The following is a 24272-nucleotide window of genomic DNA, read 5'->3' as shown; positions in this document are numbered from 1 at the left end:
ATACATGTAAGTAAAGTGCAGTGCTATAGTATGCTGACCTCACCAAATAATTCCTTATACAGTAGATGAACTGTAGACCCTCAAGACCTTAAAAATTTATTTTAAAATATAATTTAAAAAAATCACAGTGTAAGAGTTATTCCTATTTAACATTTTAAAATAAAAAATTAATTCACAGTAACTTGCAAAGAAAACTCAAATTGTTATAGAAAAAATATTTGTTTCGAATACTCTCATGAACTGCCTGACATATACAATATTACAATCAGATTTATTAATCTCAATTATAATGTATACAAATCATCCACCCAACAAAGAGCATAGTGGGGGTGTATCGGGCTACCTCACACAATATTATATATTGCAGGATGTCCTCATGTGCGGGAGACTGTCACAGAGACCACTCTCCCCAGCAGCATTGAGGGCAAATCTTAATGGGGGATCCGAGAGGTTGAAGTCATCCAGACCCTCTAGTCTACATACACTGTGTGTTATAGTCTGGGGATCCCTGACCACGGACTGGCCCCGGACTGATAACTTCTCAGTACGGTACAGGAAAAACATATATAAAAACAAACAATAATAAGTATGAGCAGTTTGGACTTCTAGTGTGGATCCTCCTACACCCTGCCTCGCACAACTAGAAGTAGCCGTGGGCCCGACTAACTTGCCTGAAGGGGCACGAGCACAGCCGGAGAAGTAGCTAACCTGCAAAGGGAAATAGAGCCCCTGTCTAGCTTCACGTTTACAAAGGAGAGGCAGATACAGAACAAGCCCCCCACGGATGTCCAGACTTGGACTAACGGTGAACGTGAGTAACGCAAGGCATAGGGAGAAAATAAACGTGAAACACAGAATAACTGAACTAAGCAAGGGATAGGAAAAAACAGAACTAAGTATCACACACTATAAAAACCCCTACCAAAAAAATTCCAAACCTCCAAACAGAAAAAATACCTAGGGCTCACTGCGCCCAGAACACTATGTCTGGATAGGAGCTCAATACTTAGCTAACCAGTCTTGTGTGAACAGGAGCAAGAAACTGGATGGGCCGGGATGCAGATGGTAACAGCTTCAGACGACAGACCATACTAGAGCACAGGTACAGACGTTTAAGACCGGCATCAGATAGCATGTACAACAGCCTTATATACTGAAGAGAAGGCCTCGTCCATGGCCTGTAAAGTATTCAGCACTGCAGAGAACTTAACCCTTTCAGAGGCCAAGACACACCAGGCACTGATCCACCAGGCCACTCACCACGTGAACCACGCCCGAGTGCCAGAGCAGAAACAGCATGTCTGGTGTGAACATTCCCCTGCCGTGCATCAGGTGATTCACGTGCTGAATGCCGTCCGGACACTCTGCGCCTAAACCTAACAGGCCGAGACTGCTGAGACTGGGTCATGACATGACCCCCCCCCTTGATGAGGGGTCACCAAACCCTCAAAGGCCGCACCTGGTTTCTCTGGGAATCTCCGGTAAAATTTCCGCACCAGTCTAGCTGCATGCACCTCAGACGCCGAAATCCAAGAATTATCTTCTGGTCTATAGCCTTTCCACTTAACCAGAAATTGTAACCTGCGTCTACGCCATCTAGAGTCCAGGATATTCTCCACTTCATATTCCAGATTACCATCCACCAGAACTGGCTCGGACGGAGAAACAGAAGGAATCAGAGGTGGAAACTTCTTCAACAAAGCCTTGTTATTAATGGCGCAGTTGTACTCCCTATGAGGAGGCAATTTTTCAGATTGGGATTTGGAGAAAACAGAAGAAACATCAGACAAGTATTCCGGAACTTGATCATCTTCAGTCAGTACCGTAGACAGAGTAATAGTTGAATCCCTACATTTACACCTCCAACTGGTTAATTTCTGGGATTGCCAGTCAATTACTGGGTTGTGGGCTTTCAGCCACGGGTACCCCAAAATAACTTCACTCTGGAGACCCTGTAAAACCAAGAAAGTACAAAGCTCCTCATGTTCCCCTTCAGTCACCATTCTCAGTTTGACTAGAAACTGGGGCTTGGATGCAGATGGTAACAGCTTCAGCCGACAGACCATACTAGAGCACAGGTACAGACGTTTAAGACCGGCATCAGATAGCATGTACAACAGCCTTATATACTGAAGAGAAGGCCTCGCCCATGGCCTGTAAAGTATTCAGCACTGCATTTGTGGTCGACCACGAATGTTCGATGAACGGACGTCACGTCACCTCCACAGAGTCATACGGGGCTCTACTTTGGCTCAAATCGTCGCCAATTTGAATGTGGGGCGCCAGGACCCCATTTCCACCAGGACTGTACACCAAGAACTGCACCATATAGGCTTAAACAGTCGATGCCTGATCCATTTTCCTTTGCTGACACCGCAACACAGAGCTCAAAGACTGGCATGGGCCCGCGACCATGCCCCATGAAGCCATGTATCCTGCATGCCAACAGGGACATGTCCAGGTGGGAGGTGGCCCCGTCATGGTCTGCACCATATTCACATGATCGCAATTGGACCCCATTGTATAGGTGCAGGGATTAATGAACGATATGTGCAACTTATGGCAGACCATCTGCACCCCTTTCTGGTGTTTGAGTTCCCTGATGAGGATGCTGTGTACCAACAGGACAATGCAACTTGTCATCGCTCATTGGTGGCGCGGGACTGGCTTAATGAACACACCAGTGACCTCACGACCCTCGGTTGGCCTGTCCGCTCGCCTGACTTCAACCCCATAGAGCATTTATGGGATGCTGTGGATACCAATGTCCGCTCCATGGACCCAGGGCCAACTACACAGGACCAATCGGGGCTCATGGAGGGGCGACCTGCTATTAATGGCGCATCCAGTACCTTCCCATGACTTTTGGCCACTCATGGCCGGTTTCACTAACGCATGTTAAATCTAATAAATTAGTGTATATACAACCTCAGATATGGTGACAGGTACTGTATCTTCCAGATTCAAGCTGGATTCGAGTCTACACATTATCATCTGACTAAGACTATTCAATGAAACACGTATAAGATACAGATTCATTAAGGCCAAGAGGGGGTCATGGTTTGCAGGATAAACATCAATCTAGCTTCATATTGAATAAGCTTTTGGTCTGTACTCCCCCTCTTGGTGAAGCTTTAATACAATGTATCCCTTGGAACGTTATATGTTTTATGCAACTTACAGGATGGCTTCATTGACTTTTGTTAATATTTGATCTATTTCAAGGCAATTTTTATACTCAAAAAGTCAAAGTCTCAATTTACATGAGCTCTGCACCATGGGATGTTTTGTTAACTTTTAGCTGACTTCAGTAAAGGAGGAGTCTGAAACTTTGTATAAAGTTACTGATTCCAAACAACAGACATAACGCAGATGGACAAGAAAGGAGTGAGTAGTATATTGAACATATTACTCTGTATATTCATACAAAAGATGTTGTTTATGTTTCTGGATTTGTGGGTTATTTTTGCTTCAATGTCTGCTTTGAGCAGTAATTTTTTCTTAAAAGAATTCCCCATTAAATTGACCTTGGGGTGTTCTGCTGCTGGGACCACCAATGATGGGTAGTCATCTGTGCCACAGCATAGAGAGTATTACATTGTGCCTATGGAAATCAATGCAGTGGACAACACAGGGACCAGAGAGTCTGTGAAACAGGGAATCCTAGCAGATAATTGACAAGTGGAAGGAAAATGATACAAGGTTTGCAAAATTGTAATCAAATAAAAATCGGAAAAATGTGATGTGTAAAAGTCTTCAGCCCCTCCTATATCAATACTTTGTAGAGCCACCTTTTGCTGCAATTACAGCTATAAGTCTTTTGGGGTCTGTCTCTACCAGCTTTGCACATCTAGAGACTGAGATTTGTGCCCATTCTTCTTTGCAAAATAGCTCGAGCTCAGCCAGACTGGATGGAGAACGTCTGTGAGCAGCAATTTTCATGTCTTGCCACAGACGCTCAATGGGATTTAGGTCTGGACATTGACTGGGTTATTCTAATAAATGAATATTCTTTTATCTAAACCATTCTTCTGTAGCTCTGGCTCTATGTTTAGGGTCATTGTCTTGCTGGAAGGTGAATCTCTTTTTTAGTCTCAAGGCTTTTGGAGCCTCCAACAGGTTTTCTTCCAGGATTGCCCTGTATTTAGCTCCAGCCATCTTCCCATAAACCAGTGATCGCCAAAGTGGTCCAGGTGGACCCCCAGGGGTCCACGGGAGACTTAACATTAGATCTAATCTTCACATTTTTTTACGAGTTTTGGGAATATGGTAGAAATATAGCAGCAGGGGGTCCACCGAAACCAGTAAAATTTTGAAAGTGGTCTACGAGAAAAAAAAGTTTGGGAACCTCTGCCATAAACTCTGACCAGCTTCCCTGTCCCGGCTAAAGAAAAGCATTCCCATAGCATGATGCTGCCCCCTATGTGTCATAGTGGGATGGCGTTACTTTTCTGCAACAAATAACACTTTGCATTTAGACCAAAGAGTTCACCTTTGGTCTCATCTGACCAAAGCACCTCCTACCACATGTTTTCTGTGTCCCCTATATGGCTTGTGGCAAATGGCACTTCTTATATCTTTCTTCCAACAATGATTTTCTTCTTGCCACTCTTCCATAAAGGCCAGATTTGTGAAGTGCGCAACTTTAGTTGTCCTGTGGACAGATTCTCCCACCTGCGCTGTAGATTTCTGAAGCGCCTCCAGAGTGACCATTGGCCTCTTGGCTGCTTCTCTGACCAGTGCTCTCCTTGCTCGATCTGTTAGTTTAGGTGATGTCTAAGGTGGAGTTTTTCCATTTTTGGATGATGGATTGAACAGTGCTCCTTGGGATGTTCAAAGCTTGGGATATGTTTTTATAACCTAACCCTGCTTTAAACTTCTCCACAAATTTATCTCTGACCTTTCTGGTAAGTTCCTTGGTCTTCATGATGCTGTTTGTTCACTAGTGGTCTCTAACAAACCACTGAGGCCTTCAGAGAACAGGTGTATGTATACTGAGACCACATTACACATAGCTGAACTCTAATAACAAATTAAGTGACTTCTCAAGGGAATTGTGTGCATTGGATTTTATTTAGGGGTATCAGAATACAGGGGGCTGAATACTTTTGCACATCACACTTCTCAGATTTTTACTTGATTAAAATTTTGAAACCTTGTATCATTTTCCTCCCACTTCACAATTATCTGCTACTTTGTGTTGGTCTATCACTTAACATCTCAATAAAATTTAAGTTTAGGATTATAAGATAACAAAATGTGAACTAGTTCAAGGGGGATGAATACTTTTGCAAGCCACTGTATGCAAAGTGTGTTCTCAATAAAATCATATGCCCTTAATATAATAATATTTATTACATTTCATGATGTTTTCAAAATTGCAGACATGGAGCACAAAAATATGAGGTTCTACAGTAACAAAACCTGTTTCGTGATACTATCTATACTTGCTGTATATGTTATGGCAGGAGATGACACAATTGTAAAAACGAAGCAAGGAAAAGTGCGTGGAGTAAAACAATCTGTGATGTCTCATACTGTCACAGCCTATCTAGGAATTCCATATGCCGAAGCACCAACAGGAGAAAAAAGGTTCCAAAAACCAGAACCGCGAGCACCATGGCATGGAGTTTATAAAGCCACCACCTATGGAAACTCTTGTTACCAGAGTAAAGAAAATGCTTATGCAACGTTGAGTGATTCAGATAAGTGGAATGTCAAAAATGAAATGAGTGAAGACTGTCTGAATCTGAATGTATGGGTTCCACAAACCATGTCTAAACCGGCACACGTCATGGTGTTCATCCATGGTGGAGCGTATATTTTTGGCACCTCATCTTCAGACATGTATGATGGAAGTGTGCTGGCAGCTTCTGAGGATGTGATCGTAGTGTCAATGAACTACAGACTTGGAGTATTTGGTTTCTTAGCTTTTCCAGGAAATGCAAAAGCCCCAGGAAACGCTGGTTTGTTTGACCAAAGGCTGGCTCTTCAATGGGTTCATGACAATATTGCAGCTTTTGGTGGAAATCCAGAGAGTATTACGATTTTTGGACATAGTGCAGGAGCTGCTTCTGTAGGGTATCATTTGATGAGCCCAGGAAGCCATTCTTATTTTAATAGAGCCATTCTACAAAGTGGAGCACCACCAGCAAACTGGGCATTCAATTCTCATGAGAGGTCGAAGAGGTTGACCATACAATTAGCCAAACTCCTCAACTGTCCTACAGAAGATGATGATGCCACTATAGCCTGTTTACAAAAAGTAGATGCTAAAGACATAGTTGATAAGGAAATTCAAAGTGAATCTAGATATGCTTTGACCTTTTTTGTTCCAGTTGTGGATAATGATTTTATAACCGACATCCCGCACAACCTAGTAAAACAGTCAGCCATGAATACTGATATAATGATAGGAATAACTAAAGATGATGGTAACCCATTAACAGTGTTCGGTGCACCAGGATTTAGTGTTAAAAATCAAAGTCTAGTTACTATGGAGGAACTTAAGGAAGCTCTGAGATATTACTTCCCACCAGGAGATGATCTCTCTGTAGAATCTATGATGTTGATGTATGTAGACTGGGATGATGAAGTAAACACTGAGAAGAATCGTGAAGCCATGGTGCAGATACAGAAAGACTATATTTTTACATGCCCTGCAAAGTATTTTGCAAACTTTGCTTCAGAGGCTAAAAATAAATTCTTTGTCTATGAATATGATCACCGTCCATCAGATGAAGGCCTTCCGGAGTGGATGGGGGTCGTCCATGGTGCGGAATTGTCAATGTTATTTGGAAAACCACTTATTTCACCTCAACAATTCTCAAACCAAGAACAAGCATTTAGCAGAAGACTTATGAAAATCTGGGCCAACTTTGCAAGAACAGGGTAAGTCATTGACTCAGAGTTGTATAGTGCGAGTGAGGGATGTTCCTAACACCCAAAAAAAAAAGGGAATAATGATAATAATAATCCCTACAAAAGTTCACCAAACTAAACGCCAAAAAACAAAAGTAAACACTCAAGTACTTTATTTGAGGTACGAAACCTAACAAGTGCAAAAAATGTCTAAAACATAGCTGACCAGCTATGACAATAAAATGTTGCAAGGTTGCGCTGGGTAAAAAGAGGGGAGAGTATGGGGTAAAGGAGCCTTGAATGTCACCCAAAGGAGTTAATTAACAATCTGAATCTCCTCTGAATATCAACTCCAACTCACAACTATCCTCCTATAGCAAGACCAACACCACTGGACATGGACCTCTCTACACCATTAATTTAAATGTTGAAGTGTGTATGGGTGTCTAGAGAGCCAACTGATCCCTTTAAAATCCACCCAATCAAGTGGTATCAGTAACAGAGTGTCGGTGGATCTATACCTTGGATACTTTGCAACCAAAGGGGCTGAATGAGGAACTTTTGTTTCATTCTTTCCTCGTGTAGTAATGGATATACATTCCGTGTACGGAATGGCGAGACTCCCAGTGAATTTTGCATTATTTTCTGGTTACATCCCCCTGCCCTTTATTGTTAAAACTGGGCTCCGATATGTTTTTTTTTTTGAGAGAGAGAGGATGGTTAGGGCACACATGGTGATACCTTTATGTAACTTTGGGTATCGGGCTTCTTTATGGGAGAGAGCTGTATTAGGTGGGGTGTCTCACCTGATGATGATGTTCTCCAGGAGCATTACCAATAATATAATCGCTTTAATGGTGTTCTTTATGTCATCTATCAAGTTATTTAATAATAATTATAGCTTTAAATCAATATCAATATATCTTGTCCTTAGGCTCTATATTGACCCTTCAGGGTATTCCCTATATACCATTGTTCACATAAAGCATCCCTCTAGAAGAACCGCATCGGTAGGAGGGAATCCTCGCACTGTGATGTGGTTTTAATTTTGATCTCAATTGCTAGGATTTAAGACCAGGCAGTAGGCTTTATCGTTCAGCTTTCATAGCCCTCAATAGGTGCTTCGTTTGGAGTTGACACCTTATGTCGCTATCTGTCAACTTTCATACTTACCACTGTGTTCTTCCGTAATGTTCATCAATATGTCGGGGCCGGCCGCGATGACGGAGCAAGGTGGAATAGCAGTGCTAAATGTCCATTGGTCTGTCCCCTGGTGACCACGCCCCAAATAGGAGGCGCAATCCTCCAGTGCTTGGGTATTTCAAGCACGATACCGGCGGCTGCGACTTGTGGTCATCCCATTACCGAACCAGACAGCAGGAAGGTGACACCAGACGGTGGCCACCTCCTGATCTGACTGCATATGTTATGTCATTATCTTAATTCCCGAAGTAGCCCCTGATGAGCCGGACCTTTGGTCTAGCGAAACGCGTAGGGAGGGAAAGCTTATAGTATGTAGTTACGGGACGAACTAGCGTTCAGCACCAGGGTTAGGCTGGAAATGGGGAGCCGATGTATATAGGGGTGTCATGGAGTGTAGTTAACTTGTCCTCTTGATGCTTCTGAAGACATAAGGCTTCCTATTTCTTGTTACCCTGAGACCGATGGTTTTGATATTTCAGCAATCCCCTGATGACTGATTTTATTGTTCGGTGACACATTGTGCTTTCTTGTTACAATGTGGGCGCTCTGTTACTGAATCTGATACCACTTGATTGGGTGGATTTTAAAGGGAGCAGTTGGCTTTCTAGACACCCATACACACCTCAATATTTAAATGAATGGTGTGCTTCTAGGGCACCTACACATACTTCAGCATTTATATTAATGGTGTAGAGAGGTCCATGTCCAGTGGTGTTGGTCTTGCTATAGGAGGATAGTTGTGGGTTGGAGTTGATATTCAGAGGAGATACAGATGGTTAATTAACTCCTTTGGGTGACATTCAAGGCTCCTTTACCCCATACTCTCCCCTCTTTTTACCCAGCACAACCTTGCAACATTTTATTGTCATAGCTGGTCAGCTATGTTTTAGACATTTTTTGCACTTGTTAGGTTACGTACCTCAAATAAAGTACTTGAGTGTTCACTTTTGTTTTTTGGCTTTTTTTTTTTTATGATCCTAACACAGCAGATTTATTTATCTCTGTCAAAACTATTACTTGTGCAGAGGAACATTTTTTTCATTTCTATTATTTGGTAAAGGGATATTGTCACTCCTTGAGGAGAGACCACCTAGTCAGGAGTGTGGAGTCTTACAAAGCCATTTTCGCTCCACTGTGGGGGATCATGGGAAGAATATGCAAATCTATTTCAGAAGATGTAAATAGGGAAGCAGTGCCTCTGTATACTGCCCTCTAGGGGAAACTCCCTTCAACATCATGCCCGACTTTGACCTCACCGAGAAAAAAAATGATTAGGAACGAAACAGGAGACTCCACTTCTGTACCGGGTCAATTTGTGGTTCAGGACTAGACTGATTTTCAGTTTTTTTGTATATGTGGTTTTGAGGGCTTTAACATTTTTATTATTTGGGTTATTCAACTAATCTCTGCATCTTTTATTCGGTGACATATAGGGCTTTATTTTTATTCTGTTTTTATTTTCGCATATGTTTTAATTTTTTTTTACATCTTGGAAAATATAAACAAAACGTGTCTGTTTTTCACTTTAAAAAAAAAAAAAAAAAAAATTCTATTACAAAAGGATACTAAAAAACTTTTTAAAACAGTTTTTCCTCTCCATTACGGTAATTTGTGTTTTTGTATGGCGTCATTGAGGGTGGGGATTGAACCTGTAATAAGGGTGTTTTATTGACAAATTATTTTATTTTATTTTTTTAAACTATTTTATTTATTTTTACTTTTCTATTCCTTTTTTAAAATAAATAAATAAATATTGTATCTCCATAAGGTCATAATAGACCTTTGGGGACATGTGATCACTTTTTTTGGAAAGGGGGAGCTGATTTCCTCTGTAACTGAGGCTTGTACATTTAGCCCCAATTGCAGGAAAATACAGCCTCCTGCACTCTACTAGAGAGCTGATCTAGGTCCTGTAGGACTCAGCATCTCTAACAGGCTCTGACCCTGGTGGATCACATGACCGCTGGGGTCAGAAAGGAGCTGCATCTTGGTGGTGCCCATATCTTTTTATACAGCACTCATTGGGATCAAGAAGGCAGGGACAGTAATAAACCATCCCTGCCTTCTCTAGGGGAGCTCCAGCAGTAGTCACAGCCAGCTCCTCGTTTCAGCATCTGCACAATTTTGTACAGCTTCTGAAAACTGCAAGGACATACCGGTATGTCCTTGTAGAACAAGCGGGGGACAACCCTTACATATATAGTCTATGGGCAGTCCGGAAGAGGTTAAGGACAATCCCTTATTTTTAGAAGGCTATCTTAACAACAGGCTAATGTATCCTGATACTGGAACCCCCCGTGATAAGCTGTAATCTGTTGGAAAAGTTGCCAGTAATTGTTCCCTGCAGCGCCACCAGAGGAGAAATGAAGCATTGCACTGTGTCCACGTAAATTATTGAGTTTTGCATGTAACTCACAGGTCATCCAGATAGAGAAACAGTCTTTGTGGTCACTTTCCACTTGCCCAACTTATGAAATTCCTGTGCATAGAATTATCTCTCTTTAAACTCAGAATTTCCTAATGAAATATATGAGAATTTGCTTTCTAAAGTAAACAAAAAAGTCATGATATATGAAGAACTACCTGATATTGGTTAACCATACCCAAGCATAAAATCTGTCTGTTTTATGTTTTCCATACATTGTAGAAATCCAAGTGATGATGAATTTCAATGGCCCCAGTATTCGGCTGAAGAACAATGCTACGCCATTCTGAAAGTGGATCGCATTGATACTAAGCAAAAATGGAAAGGTCAAAATTGTCAATTCTGGAATTCCTTCTACCCCAAACTAATAAAAAATGGTGGGTTGACACCTATTATTTTATATGCTATGCTAATTTCATGTTCTGCCATATCGTATAGAAGGTGACATTGTCTGTGAGCCATCAAGTCCTTAGATGAATCAGCTCCAATGTTTTTTGTGACTAGGCAAACACTTTGACATGACTTGTGTCATAGAGTTGATAGAACTCAGTAATGTTCTGTGCTGCGAACAAACTGTCTACTACAAGGATTGTGTTGTAACAAAAGATAGACGAGATTTACATCTGTCCTTGGTCTCTACAGTTCAGTCTAGCCCTAGACCTCTTATCTCTACAATTCTAATCTATTATAACTAATCCTCATTGTCCACCGCCCCATCCAGTCAACATATTAGCATCTGTCAAGTGGGGTTGTGTGGACACAAAACCATGTATTTTTGGGGTCTATTGGCTCTCTTGTATAATACATAAAGCTCATTTATCTCAATCAGCTATTATTTAAGCAATAATAGGTAATGAGTACCCCATGCCCTTGAGTTGTGTCCAAAATTGTGACTATTCTACACACTCATCTGGCCCTGTGTTGAGTCATTACACAGAACTGGAGGGGGTTGACTTCTCTACCAGTAACACATCATCTCCAACCTGTATCCTCTCCTAACTTGGCTCTATTATAGTGAACTAAAGACACTAGACAGCGGAATTTACTTAACCAGCTGTTTATATCTAAAATAGAATATAAGGCTGACGTCATCTATACTGTCATTTCTCCACTAACATAGGACAATGAGTGTAATGTGTGGCCTCTATAAGAAGTTAAGTGTGACATCTGAGGCTCCTATAATTGCTAAATTGACCACCCCCATAGGTGTAAGTTAAAGCTACTGAACTCTAATGCAAAATCTTTAACATAGACCTTCACGTATGATATGCCAAAATAATACAGGTACTATATGTAACAAAGCAGTAGACACCAGGGCTTGGGTCCTACTGCTATATCTGTACCACATATAGTTATGTCCCTGGACAATACTAATACACACGGTTCCCTTTAAATTGATCTTTGATTTGGGTTTAGTAATAAGATCCTCAAATAGATTGTTTTATAAGGATATTCACTAAAAAAAAATGCATGAAAAATAAGTTAAAAATTCCAGTACAATTATTACAGCAATGAATGTATTATATATCTTCTATCTTTCAGATACATAAAGGAACATTCTAAAGTAAACCGTGCCTTTGAATATCAAAGAGGACACAAAGTGGGAGGCATCTGTTTAATTCCAGTGTATCTTCATTCACATAATAAAATCTAGATATTCTCATATTCTTCATCTTCTCTGTTTTTACAGTATTTTATTTGTAGGAACAAATATTCTCTCTAGATCTGTTTTTCCTATTGTAAATGAAGGCAGTATTGTGTAACATACATATCAGCCCTGATGAAAGAATTCAACTTAAAGGGATTCTACCATTAAAAAACAATTTTTTCTAGGTAACACGTCGGAATAACCTTTAGAAAGGCTATTCGTCTCCTACCTTTGGAAGTGCTCTCCGCCGCGCCGTTGGTTCGAAATACCAGTTTCTACCGGTATGCTAAATTAGTTCTCTTGCAGCGATGTGGGCATTCCCCAGAGCAGGAGATGCGATGGGGGCGTTCCCATTGCTGTTCGAAAACCAACTGCAGCGCCGCCTCTATGTTCTTCTGTATCCTCCCCTTCCTTCTTCAGCTTGTTGTCGGACGCCTGCACAGTACGCTCTGTTCGGCGAAGACTTCGAGGAACGTACTGTGCCAATGCCCAACATTTGATCAAATTCTACTTACTAAGTCCATGAGTGAGGGTCGGGCTGGATTCTTCCCGCGTCCTCTTCCAGCCTTGAATTCACTCTGCTAGGCATTGGGCCCGGGCAGACATGCGCAGTCGGCTCTGCCCAGGCCCAATTCAGAGCCAGAAGAGGACGCGGGAGCGTTGCGCAGGGAGAAGACTTCTAAAGGTAGGAGAAGAACCAGCGTTGTTTGGAAATGTATAGCATTCTGCCAATCAACGCTGGTTCTGCATCGAATCTTAACTTCGAACAGCTAGTAGTACTCGATTGAGTACGAGTATTTCGAATACCTACTCGATCGAGTACTACTCGCTCATCTCTAGTGATTGACAATGGCTATGTAGTGCTGCGGAATATGATGGTGCTATATAAGTAAGCTAAATAAATAATAAAGATTTTTTGTGGCCATGAGGAGAAACTCTTTAAAGCTATACAGGTAATAAAGTGGCAAACCACCAGATTAAGAACATGCACCAAACAGGGACAATGTGTTATTCATTCTAACTCCAGCACAGCATCAATATTGGTGCCATTGTCACTGGCAATGCTGCCCAGTTGGATCTCCTGAGGAGGATACTTGCTGTAGGTAACATTGAAGCAGCTCCTCTAATACAGGCTCATTAATTGCAAAACCACATGGCAGTGCTTTACTTTAAGCCCATGAAACAGGGTGGAGGAGGAGTGGAAGCAACGACTGCCTCTAGTGAAGATGGTGCTAGGAAACAGTCCAGAGGAGGATCCAGAGAAGGTGGATGGGCCCTGCATGGCTTTGGAACTGGTCATGCACAATCTTGCTGTAATTAACACCTGGTCTTGCTGCATTTCTGGATTGTGGTTTCTGCTGCTTAAAATATGGATCCAGTGGGCCATGAAAGCCATGTATGCTCTTGACCATAATTAATCATGTGTTCACTCATCTCTACTTGTTCTCACCAGACTCAAAATGCCAGGGCAGCCATCGCCTCCTCTCACTCCCAGGTTCTGCCCCGGTCTGCAGGATCAGCAGCCTTTTATGGGTCAGTAATGATCCCAGGATCTACACCTGGACTGAGGTCTACTCCTGATCCGCCCTGGACCACACATAAGTCAGGAACCTGGGGCAAATATACCTTGACTCCAGCACTTTGTCTGTCACCTTCTCACACAACCTGAAAGTTATGTCCTTATTTATATTTTATTAATAGTAAGTCCAAACTCCCAGTAACCTACCAGACGTTTTCATTGATTTTTGCCACCATGGCCAATTGTGGGCTCAAAGTCTCTGTTTACTTGAGATCTACACCCAGGTACTGTTTGTTAATTTTTGTTGACTTCTAGTATAGGAGGAGTCTAAAACTTTTTTATAAATTAGCTGGAAATCTCAAACTAAAGACATAACATAGACCGGCAAGAAAAGGGTGAGTAACATATTGAATACATATTATTGTATTTATATCTTTATAAATTATCTTATATACATTGGTAGATTTTTTTTCTTTTAGGTACAACATTATCTTCTTTGCATAGTAATTTTTTGTTACAATTTTTCCCAGTAACCCGCCCACAGGGTATCCTGCTGCTGAGACGCCTTGATCAGTTTTAACCCCTTAGTGACCCAGGGTGTAATAGTATGTCCTGAGTTGCATAGAGATGTATGGAGAGGGCTCAGGACCTGAGCTCTCTCCATGCAGGGCAGATGCCGGCTGTATAATACAACCAGGACCCGCTGCTAACAGCAGCGATCTGTGCCCAAACTGATTGTGGATGTTAACCCTTTATTAGACAAAGCAGTTATATGGTCTAAATTAGAGAGACACCACGGGGGCCGCAATTTTTCAACAACCGCTGCCCTCCAGAATGTTACCGGAGGGCAGCAATCCATTACTATGACAGCCGGGAGCCTATTGAAGGTTCCCAGGCTTGTCATTGCATTATTTCTATTACACACAGCCAGAGGCAGCGTCTAATAGAAGTGATGGCAGCGATAAAAATCAAACTAGCCAAATGGTGTTTTTCAACACTTTGCCCCCTATAAAAAAATTCAATAAAAAGTGATCAAACCATCTGATCTTTCCCCAAATGGAATCAATAAAAACACCATCTTGTACCGCATAAAAAGACGCTGCCCCCAGCTCCATACATCTAAATATGAACAAGTTACAGGAGTCACAATATGGCAACACATTTTTTTTTTCTATTTTCCAAAGTTTTTTTAACCCCTTCCCGACATGCGCCGTAATAGTACGGCGCGTGTCGGGTCTGTAACTATGGCGACCGCCCGGGAGCTTTAAGCAGTAGACAACCGGCTCTAATGCCTCCGATCGGTCCCCGGACCGATCGAAGGCATTAACCCCTCCGGCGCTGCTGTCAAAGGCGCCGGAGGCACCATTTTCCCGGCGGCGCATGGGCGCCGCCATTTTGGCAGGGATCGCCGGCTCCTGGAGCATGCTCCAGGGCCGACGTCATGTTGCCATGACAGCCGGGAGCCTTGTTAAAGGCTCCCAGCCGGTCTGCAAATTCTCTCTTTTGCAGGCTGGTCTATGCAGCCTGCAAAAGAGATGATGATTTTTTGCAATGCATTGCAATGCATTAGCATTGTAATGCATTGCATTAGTGATCAGACCCCCTGGGGTTCAACACCCCTAGGGGGTCTAATAAATGCAAAAAAAAAAAAAAAAGTAAAAAAAAATATAAAAAAATATAAAAAGTATTAAAAGTTCAAATCACCCCCCTTTCCCTAGAACAAATATAAAAGTAGTTAAAAACTGTGAAACATATACATGTTAGGTATCCCCGTGTCCGAAATCGCCCGCTCTACAAATCTATAAAAATATTTTTCCTGTTCGGTAAACGCACTTTTGACTATTTTTCCTGCTACGGCGTTTACCGAACAGGAAAAATAGTCAAAAGTGCCAAACCGCCGTTTTTTCACTGTTTTGATTCTGATAAAAATTTGAATAAAAAGTGATTAAAGCAATAACATTTCCCGAAAATGGTAGAACTAAAAATTACACCTGGCCCCGCAAAAAAAGACGCCCTATGCATCCCCATACACTGACGTATAAAAAAATTACGGCTGTCGGAATATGGCGACTTTTAGAAAAAAAAAATTTTTAACACAGTTTTGGATTTTTTTTAAGGGGTCAAAATATAAATAAAACCATATAAATTTGGTATCCCCAGAATCTTAATGAAACACAGAATACCGGGGACATTCCATTTTGGTTGCACAGTGAACGCCGTAAAACCAAAGCCCGTAAGAAAGTCACAGAAATGCATTTTTTCTTCAAATCCACCCCATTCTGAATTTTTTTCCAGCTTCCCAGTACATTATATAGAATAATTAATGACAGCATCATGAAGAAAAATTTGTTATGGGGTTTAGAAGGAGGGGAGTCAAAAACGAAAAACGAAAATCAAAAAATGCCATCGGCGGGAAGGGGTTCATTTGTTTTTAAAAAAAAGCCATCAAAACATTACAAATACAATAAATTTGGTATGGCCGTGTTCGTACTGACACGCAGAATACAGGTAACATGTCATTTTTACCACACAGTGAACGCTGTAAAAATTAAACCTATATGAAATTGGCGCAAATGCATTTTTTCTCCAATAGCACCTCATTCTTTTTTTCCCGCTTCCCAGTACATTGCACGGCATATTGAATGGCGCCATTACAAAGTACAATTTGTTTCGCAAACAATAAGCCATCATGTGACTCTGGGATCTCAAAAAATGAAAAAGTTATGGCTCTTGAAAAGTGGGGAGGGAAAAACAAAAATGCAAAAATGCAAAATGCCCAGGTCCTTAAGGGGTTAATCTATAGGAAAACCATGATTTTAGGGATTCAGTGTCCTACAGTGCCACCAAAGGAGTAAAAGAGAATTACGTGGCGTCCATTAAAATGAAAATGCAGTCTCATAGGTATAGATATAGAGTATGCAGAAGTAGCAATTGTTACCAACCCTGGAGTCTCACACTCTATATTTACATCTTTTATAAAGTCTCCACAAAAAGAGACATCTATCTGCAGGGCACTGCTGGTGGGTACTGCTTCTCATTAGAGATGAAGCTGCAGTATGGAGACTTACTGTAGTTGAAGTAATTTGCATACTTGTTATCACCCTGGAGCAAAAAATCTTCATGAACCAGCAGCACCTCTTCAATGAGAAGATGCACTACCTCCCTGAGCTCCTATCTCTCTATATTATACAAGTGAGTTTCTGTCTGTCTGTTCTTTATGCGCGACCAAACGACTGGACCAATGTTAGCCAAATAAGACACACAGGTACATCAGGTGTCTGGGAAGGTTTTAGACTGGGCCTTAGCTCTTTAGGACATACCATTCCTGAGATATAGTATTCCCAAAAAATTACCTGCATTAGCCAATAGAAGTCTGCAAGTCTTTCACTCATATTTCAACTGTTATACATATGGCCACATGTCCCTTATCAGCCAATAGAAGCTCGTAGGTGCTTAGTCTTCACACGCACACAGCTTTACTTCAGGTGTACATGACAAGCCAGCCATTTTGTCTTCATTGCTGTGGGTCAGCTTTAAAGGTGCAGGGCGCTGTGGATGAAACTGTTACACAAGGTCACATACACAGAGTTTTACTACAGGTTTCCAAAACAACCATTCACAGGTTTTTCACTCATATCCAGACTGAGATATACATGATGCTTATGGACCAATGGAAACTCACAGGTTCTTCAGTCTTGACATACACACACCTTTAGGGTCTATTCACATGGAGGAAAATGATGCTGAATTTGGTGCTGAATTTCAGAGCTGAAAAAAAGCATCCTATTGACTTCAATGGGTTCTGCTAGTTTGTTTTTCCACTACTGGAATTTTCCATGCTGAAAAAAAGCCTCCCATTGATTTCAATGGGATCTGCTCGCTTTTTTTCCCACTAGCGGAATTTTCTGCCAGAAAGTTCTGCTAGTAGAAAATAAAGCTCACTGCACCCATTGAAGTCAATGGGAGGCTTTTTTTTCAGCACTGAAAATTCAGTGTCCAATAAAGCGCCCTTTTCCTCCATGAGAATGGACCCTTACACTAGGTTTTTTTTCCATAGCAACCAAGCTATTTATGACCTGTATTAGTCAATAACAGTTCGCAGGTCCTCAAATATTCAGTCATATGATGTGTATCAGCCAATATAAGTTCACATTTCACGTTTCCATAAAAACACATCCATAAATAGACCTCACCTATACTGGACTGCCATACTGGATGTCAGCATTCTTATAAATTGGAATGTATTTAAACGACTCGTACCTCCAAAAAAGGAAAACTACAGCTGAATGCAAGACACCTGCAGCAAAACGCATGGCTGCTGCTTGAGCTAATGAAAGCTCTCAGCAGACCCAAGCCTGTCTCCAATGTGAAAAGGCATGTCACAGACAACACCAACAAAATATACCAGTGCCAAACTGGCCAATTCATATGAGGTCACCACACAAACAAAAAAATAAATATACCCATGTGAAGTTGGGTCTTTCTGCTAGTGTTTAATAAAAATTTATACAGCCAAGTAATGTTCGAAGAAATTCTTAATATGTAATAAAAAGGAATGTATCACTCATAAATGTAATAAATATTAACATATTATGTTTATTTTAAAAACTGCAGACGTGGAGCACAAAGATGGGGTTCTGTACCAACAAAACCTGTTTCGTGATACTAACTATACTTGCTGTATCTATTATGGCAGAAGATGACACAATTGTACAAACAAGGCAGGGGAAAGTGAGTGGAATAAAACAGTCTGTGATGTCTCGTACTGTCACAGCCTATCTAGGAATTCCATATGGAGAAGCACCAACAGGAGAAAGAAGGTTCCAAAAACCAGAACCCCGGGCACCATGGCATGGAGTTTACAAAGCCACCACCTATGGCAAGTCTTGTTACCAGAGTAAAGATAACGGCTATGCAAAGATGAGTGATTCAGATAAGTGGAATGTAAAAAATGAAATGAGTGAAGACTGTCTGAATCTGAATGTATGGGTTCCACAAACCATGTCTAAACCAGCACATGTCATGGTGTTCATCCATGGAGGAGGTTTTTTCTTTGGCACCTCGTCTTCAGACATGTATGTTGGAAGTGTGCTGGCAGCTTCTGAGGAGGTCATCGTAGTGTCAATGAACTACAGACTTGGAGTATTTGGTTTCTTAGCTTTTCCGGGAAATCCAAAAGCCCCAGGAAATGCTGGTTTGTTTGACCAAAGGCTGGCTCTTCAATGGGTTCAAGAAAATATTGCAGCTTTTGGTGGAAATCCGGACAGTATTACAATTTTTGGACATAGTGCAGGAGCTGCTTCTGTAGGGTATCATGTGATAAGTCCTGGAAGCCATTCTTATTTTAATAGAGCCATTCTACAAAGTGGAACTCCGATAGCAAACTGGGCTTTCAATTCTCAAGACAGGTCAAAGATGGTGTCCATACAATTAGCCAAACTCCTCAACTGTCCTACAGAAGATGAAGATGCCTCTATAGCCTGTTTACAAAAAGTAGACACCAAAGAATTTGTTGATAAGCAAATTCAAAATGTATCTGGATCTCCTCTAGTTCATTTTGTTCCAATTTTGGAAAATTATTTTATAACCGACGTCCCCCAAACTGTAGTAAAACATTCAATCAAAAATATCGATATATTGATAGGAATAACTAAAGATGGAAACCCATTTACAGTGTTTGGTGCACCAGGATTTAGTGTAAAAAACCAAAGTCTAATCACCACCGAGGAACTTAGAGAAGGTCTGAGATATTTCTTCCCACCAGGAGATGATCTCTCTGTAGAATCTATTATGTTAATGTATAAAGACTGGGATGATGAAGTAGACACTGAGAAGAATCGGGAAGCCATGGAGCAGATACTGAGAGACTATTATTTTGTGTGTTCTGCAAAGTATTTTGCAAACTTTATCGCAAAGACTATAAATAACCTCTATGTCTATGAATATGATCACCGTCCATCAGATGAAGGACTTCCGGAGTGGATGGGGGTTGCACATGGTGCGGAATTGTCAATGTTATTTGGAAAACCACTTATTTCTCCTCAACAATTCTCAAACCAAGAACAAGTGTTTAGCAGAAGACTTATGAAAATCTGGGCCAACTTTGCAAGAACAGGGTAAGCACTCGACTATATTTTGGTATTATCAGCATTATGGGAGGTATGTGCATAACACCACTGGTTCATTTATCTCCGACACATTTTGGGGTTCTCTTGATGGTTATATTGGTTGTCAGGGACACTCAATTTTTCAGTAAACAATATCTAAGTAAGGCTGACCACAAAGGAGTGTCTTGCAGTTATAACAAAGGGCCAGAAACAAGATTTGGCTGATGTATATGTTGAAAAGGTTTTTCTGAGGCTCAGTTCACCTATTCCACTGATTCCACAAGAACTAACTTTTTGGGGACAGACGCGGTAAAATTTGATTTTTTTTTTTTTTTTTTTAAACTGAAGAACCCCTTCAAAGTTTTATCCCATTGTAACCTACGAACATCATTGAGGATAATTCCCTCTCTTTATTGGAGGCAGAGGTAATTTGTAGGAGGTTTCAGCCATCAGATTCACAGAAAGAAGCTAGTCAACAATAGGTCACCCTATAAAGAAGGGGTCCTCCAGATGGGGCAAAACCCTCAAGGTATTCGTTAGGTAAGAAATCGTTGACTGACTCTAAAGAAGTAATTATTAGCAATTAAACAGGATACGGTCCAACAATCCCTCTGTGTTCATTTGTAGTCTGTGCAGAAAGCTGGCAGTAAATGTTTGATTTCCCTACAGCGCTGTTACAGGAGAAATGAGGTATTGCACTGTGTCCACTGAAATCTGTGCCTTGTCCAATAATGCACTGCAGGACAGGTCCTTCAGAGCCAGCAAGATTTGCTTTGAGTCATCTCAATTTTGGTCAAGAGATGAAGATTCTGCTCATTGGATATCCAGTTTGTTTACTCAGTATATAAAATGAGTTATCTAACAAAACCTTTAAAGAAAGCTGTCAGCTCAGAATTGGATATAAATATAAACACAGTACCTTGTATAATAATTTTTTCATAACTGTCTCTCTTATTTCATACCACTGCTCCATTGCGGAGATATTTGGAGCTTTAGGGGTGTGTACTCTGGAGTCTTGGCTTTAGTCAGCACTGCAGATTACCTAAATCTGATATCTGCCCACCACAGGATGAAGGCCCTCTGTCCTCTATCAGCATATGACACAAAGCTTCTGGGTGTAGTGTGACAACATCGGGTACTGCACTTGACGAACATTTTTGAAAAGAAGAAAAAAGACAGAGAGCTGTCCTTCATCCAGTGGTGGGTGGACCTCGGAGGCCGCCTCAGATTCTGGACCAAAAAACGGGCAGCTGCAACTGGATGCTGGTGCAGTGCAGCACTCCTCCGGATTAGGACCAAATGAATGGGCCTAGTCCGGAGGGAGGTGTCTTCAGCCCAATATTGCAAGGAAAATCCACCTCAAGAATGAGCATGTCACTTCTTTTTTCTGGGAGCTGGAAAGAACGGCTCCCGGAAAAAAAAAAACTGATTGGCTGCCATCGAATTTGCCTCAAAATCCTGACCAAAAAACTACGTGTGAACTCAGCCTTATGAGCCATTTCTAAGGCTAACTAATGTTTTTGTACCATGTAGAAATCCAAGTGATGATAACTTTATTTGGCCGCAGTATTCGGCTGAGGAACAACATTATGCCGATTTGAAAGTGGATCGCATCGATACTAAGCAAAAATGGAACAGTAGAAATTGTCAATTCTGGAATTCCTTCTACCCCAAATTGGTAAAAATGGTAGGTGGATAAGTATTTTATTCTATGTTTTCCTATGATATTTCATTACTTATTAAAAATAGCCTGTGAGTTATGGCTCTGAATGATGACATTGGTAGTAGCCTGTGACTGTAAGTCGGCAAGTCCTCTGGTTAAGTGTCTGTGATACTCAGTGAATGGGATACAAAGGATTAGTATTGATATATCACATGTACTGTGCTGGAAGTTTCCAGCAACAAACTATCTGGTGTGGGCTGTTCCAATGAAGGGATCTGACTTAGATCTATTCCTGAGGGTATTAACTAAGTGATCCCCTGGTTTCCAGACTTGGAATAGACACTGTAAGTAGTCGTCTCCATTCAAGGATAGAAGTCCCAGGTAGGTCAAGAGACCTCACTGCTTGGCATTGAAGGTCAGGAAAATGTATTCATTGTAATGATTGTCACTCTCATCTCTTTCTGGTTGTAGATACATGAAGGTAAATCCTAAAGTATCCCGTGCTACTAAACTCAAGATATTGGAGTGGACTGGAAGTGAGACTTACCCTGAATAATTCCAGGACATAATAAATCTTACATATTCCAATGAATATTTTGTCTTCTTTGCAATTATTCTCTACTGAAAGTACGGTATCTTCACCATTTCCATTTACCATTTCATTGATCTTATGTGACCCTTCAGGGACTCTTCTCTCTGCCAATTTTGGGTGGAAACCTGACAGATCCCATTATAGTCTATGGGGTCAATGGGTAACCACTAGAGATGAGCGAACACTAAAATGTTCGAGGTTCGAAATTCGATTCGAACAGCCGCTCAATGTTCGTGTGTTCGAATGGGTTTCGAACCCCATTATAGTCTATGGGGAACAGATACTCGTTAAGGGGGAAACCCAAATCCGTGTCTGGAGGGTCACCAAGTCCACTATGACACCCCAGGAAATGATGCCAACACCTCTGGAATGACACTGGGACAGCAGGGGAAGCATGTCTGGGGGCATCTAACACACCAAAGACCCTCTATTACCCCAACATCACAGCCTAACAACTACACACTTTACACACTCAATACCACCTCTCTGACAGTAGGAAAACACCTTGAAACATGTGTATTTGGCACTTGCAGTGAGGAGAGCTTGTCACCAGCAGTGAATTTGGCCCTTGTAGTAAGTTGAGGTTGGCACCAACATTTGTTTTGAAAATCAGGGTGGATTGAGCCTCTAACCAGCAGAGTTTGGGCAAATTCATGGTGGAGGGAGCCTCTAAACACCCCAGTTTGGGCAAATTCATGGTGGAGGGAGCCTCTAAAAACCCCAGTTTGGACCAATTCATGGTGGAGGGAGCCTCTAACCAGCCCAGTGTGGGCAAATTCATGGTGGAGGGAGCCTCTAAAAAACCCAGTTTGGACCAATTCATGGTGGAGGGAGCCTCTAACCAGCCCAGTTTGGGCAAATTCATGGTGGAGGGAGCCTCTAACCAGCCCAGTTTGGGCAAATTCATGGTGGAGGGAGCCTCTAAAAAACCCAGTTTGGACCAATTCATGGTGGAGGGAGCCTCTAACCAGCCCAGTTTGGGCAAATTCATGGTGGAGGGAGCCTCTAACCAGCCCAGTTTGGACCAATTAATGGTGGAGGGAGCCTCTAACCAGCCCAGTTTGGACCAATTAATGGTGGAGGGAGCCTCTAACCAGCCCAGTTTGGACCAATTAATGGTGGAGGGAGCCTCTAACCAGCCCAGTTTGGACCAATTAATGGTGGAGGGAGCCTCTAACCACCCCAGTTTGGACCAATTCATGGTGGAGGGAGCCTCTAAACAGCCAAGTTTGGACCAATTCATGGTGGAGGGAGCCTCTAAAAACCCCAGTTTGGACCAATTCATGGTGGAGGGAGCCTCTAACCAGCCCAGTTTGGGCAAATTCATGGTGGAGGGAGCCTCTAAACAGCCCAGTTTGGGCAAATTCATGGTGGAGGGAGCCTCTAACCAGCCCAGTTTGGACCAATTAATGGTGGAGGGAGCCGCTAAACAGCCCAGTTTGGGCAAATTCATGGTGGAGGGAGCCTCTAAACAGCCCAGTTTGGACCAATTCATGGTGGAGGGAGCCTCTAAAAAACCCAGTTTGGACCAATTCATGGTGGAGGGAGCCTCTAAACAGCCCAGTTTGGGCAAATTCATGGTGGAGGGAGCCTCTAACCAGCCCAGTTTGGACCAATTAATGGTGGAGGGAGCCTCTAACCAGCCCAGTTTGGACCAATTAATGGTGGAGGGAGCCTCTAACCAGCCCAGTTTGGACCAATTAATGGTGGAGGGAGCCTCTAACCACCCCAGTTTGGACCAATTCATGGTGGAGGGAGCCTCTAAACAGCCAAGTTTGGACCAATTCATGGTGGAGGGAGCCTCTAAAAACCCCAGTTTGGACCAATTCATGGTGGAGGGAGCCTCTAACCAGCCCAGTTTGGGCAAATTCATGGTGGAGGGAGCCTCTAAACAGCCCAGTTTGGGCAAATTCATGGTGGAGGGAGCCTCTAAAAAACCCAGTTTGGACCAATTCATGGTGGAGGGAGCCTCTAACCAGCCCAGTTTGGGCAAATTCATGGTGGAGGGAGCCTCTAAACAGCCCAGTTTGGGCAAATTCATGGTGGAGGGAGCCTCTAACCAGCCCAGTTTGGACCAATTAATGGTGGAGGGAGCCGCTAAACAGCCCAGTTTGGGCAAATTCATGGTGGAGGGAGCCTCTAAACAGCCCAGTTTGGACCAATTCATGGTGGAGGGAGCCTCTAAAAAACCCAGTTTGGACCAATTCATGGTGGAGGGAGCCTCTAAACAGCCCAGTTTGGGCAAATTCATGGT

The 24272-nt window shown here is 42.0% G+C and overlaps 2 protein-coding genes across 2 annotated transcripts; both read left to right on the top strand.

Moving 5' to 3' along the window:
- Window positions 1-5386: 5386 nt before the first annotated feature.
- On the top strand, window positions 5387-12096 carry LOC142212977 (cholinesterase-like). Its single transcript, XM_075281113.1, has 3 exons — window positions 5387-6891; window positions 10712-10866; window positions 12032-12096. Exons 1-3 carry the CDS (start codon window positions 5387-5389, stop codon window positions 12037-12039), a joined length of 1668 nt encoding a protein of 555 aa, XP_075137214.1. The 3' UTR covers window positions 12040-12096.
- Window positions 12097-18285: 6189 nt separating this feature from the next.
- LOC142213369 (cholinesterase-like) lies at window positions 18286-21982 on the top strand. The gene is made up of 4 exons (XM_075281687.1): window positions 18286-19772; window positions 21297-21450; window positions 21794-21807; window positions 21898-21982. The coding sequence occupies exons 1-4, from the start codon at window positions 18286-18288 to the stop codon at window positions 21980-21982; spliced, it is 1740 nt and encodes a 579-aa protein (XP_075137788.1).
- Window positions 21983-24272: the final 2290 nt, after the last annotated feature.

This window comes from Leptodactylus fuscus, chromosome 7, assembly GCF_031893055.1.
Source record: "Leptodactylus fuscus isolate aLepFus1 chromosome 7, aLepFus1.hap2, whole genome shotgun sequence".
In the NCBI taxonomy this organism is placed as follows: Eukaryota; Metazoa; Chordata; class Amphibia; order Anura; family Leptodactylidae; genus Leptodactylus; species Leptodactylus fuscus.
Note: the sequence above shows the minus strand (reverse complement) of the source record. Positions and strands in the feature narration are given on the sequence as shown.

Bases quoted from the DNA above. Each gene is read 5' to 3' on its own strand.
- LOC142212977 (XM_075281113.1), top strand. From the start codon at position 5,387: ATGGAGCACAAAAATATGAGGTTCTACAGTAACAAAACCTGTTTCGTG. The intron at 6,892-10,711 runs GTAAGTCATTGA...CATACATTGTAG, and splicing joins GCCAACTTTGCAAGAACAGG to AAATCCAAGTGATGATGAAT.
- LOC142213369 (XM_075281687.1), top strand. From the start codon at position 18,286: ATGGGGTTCTGTACCAACAAAACCTGTTTCGTGATACTAACTATACTT. The intron at 19,773-21,296 runs GTAAGCACTCGA...TGTACCATGTAG, and splicing joins GCCAACTTTGCAAGAACAGG to AAATCCAAGTGATGATAACT.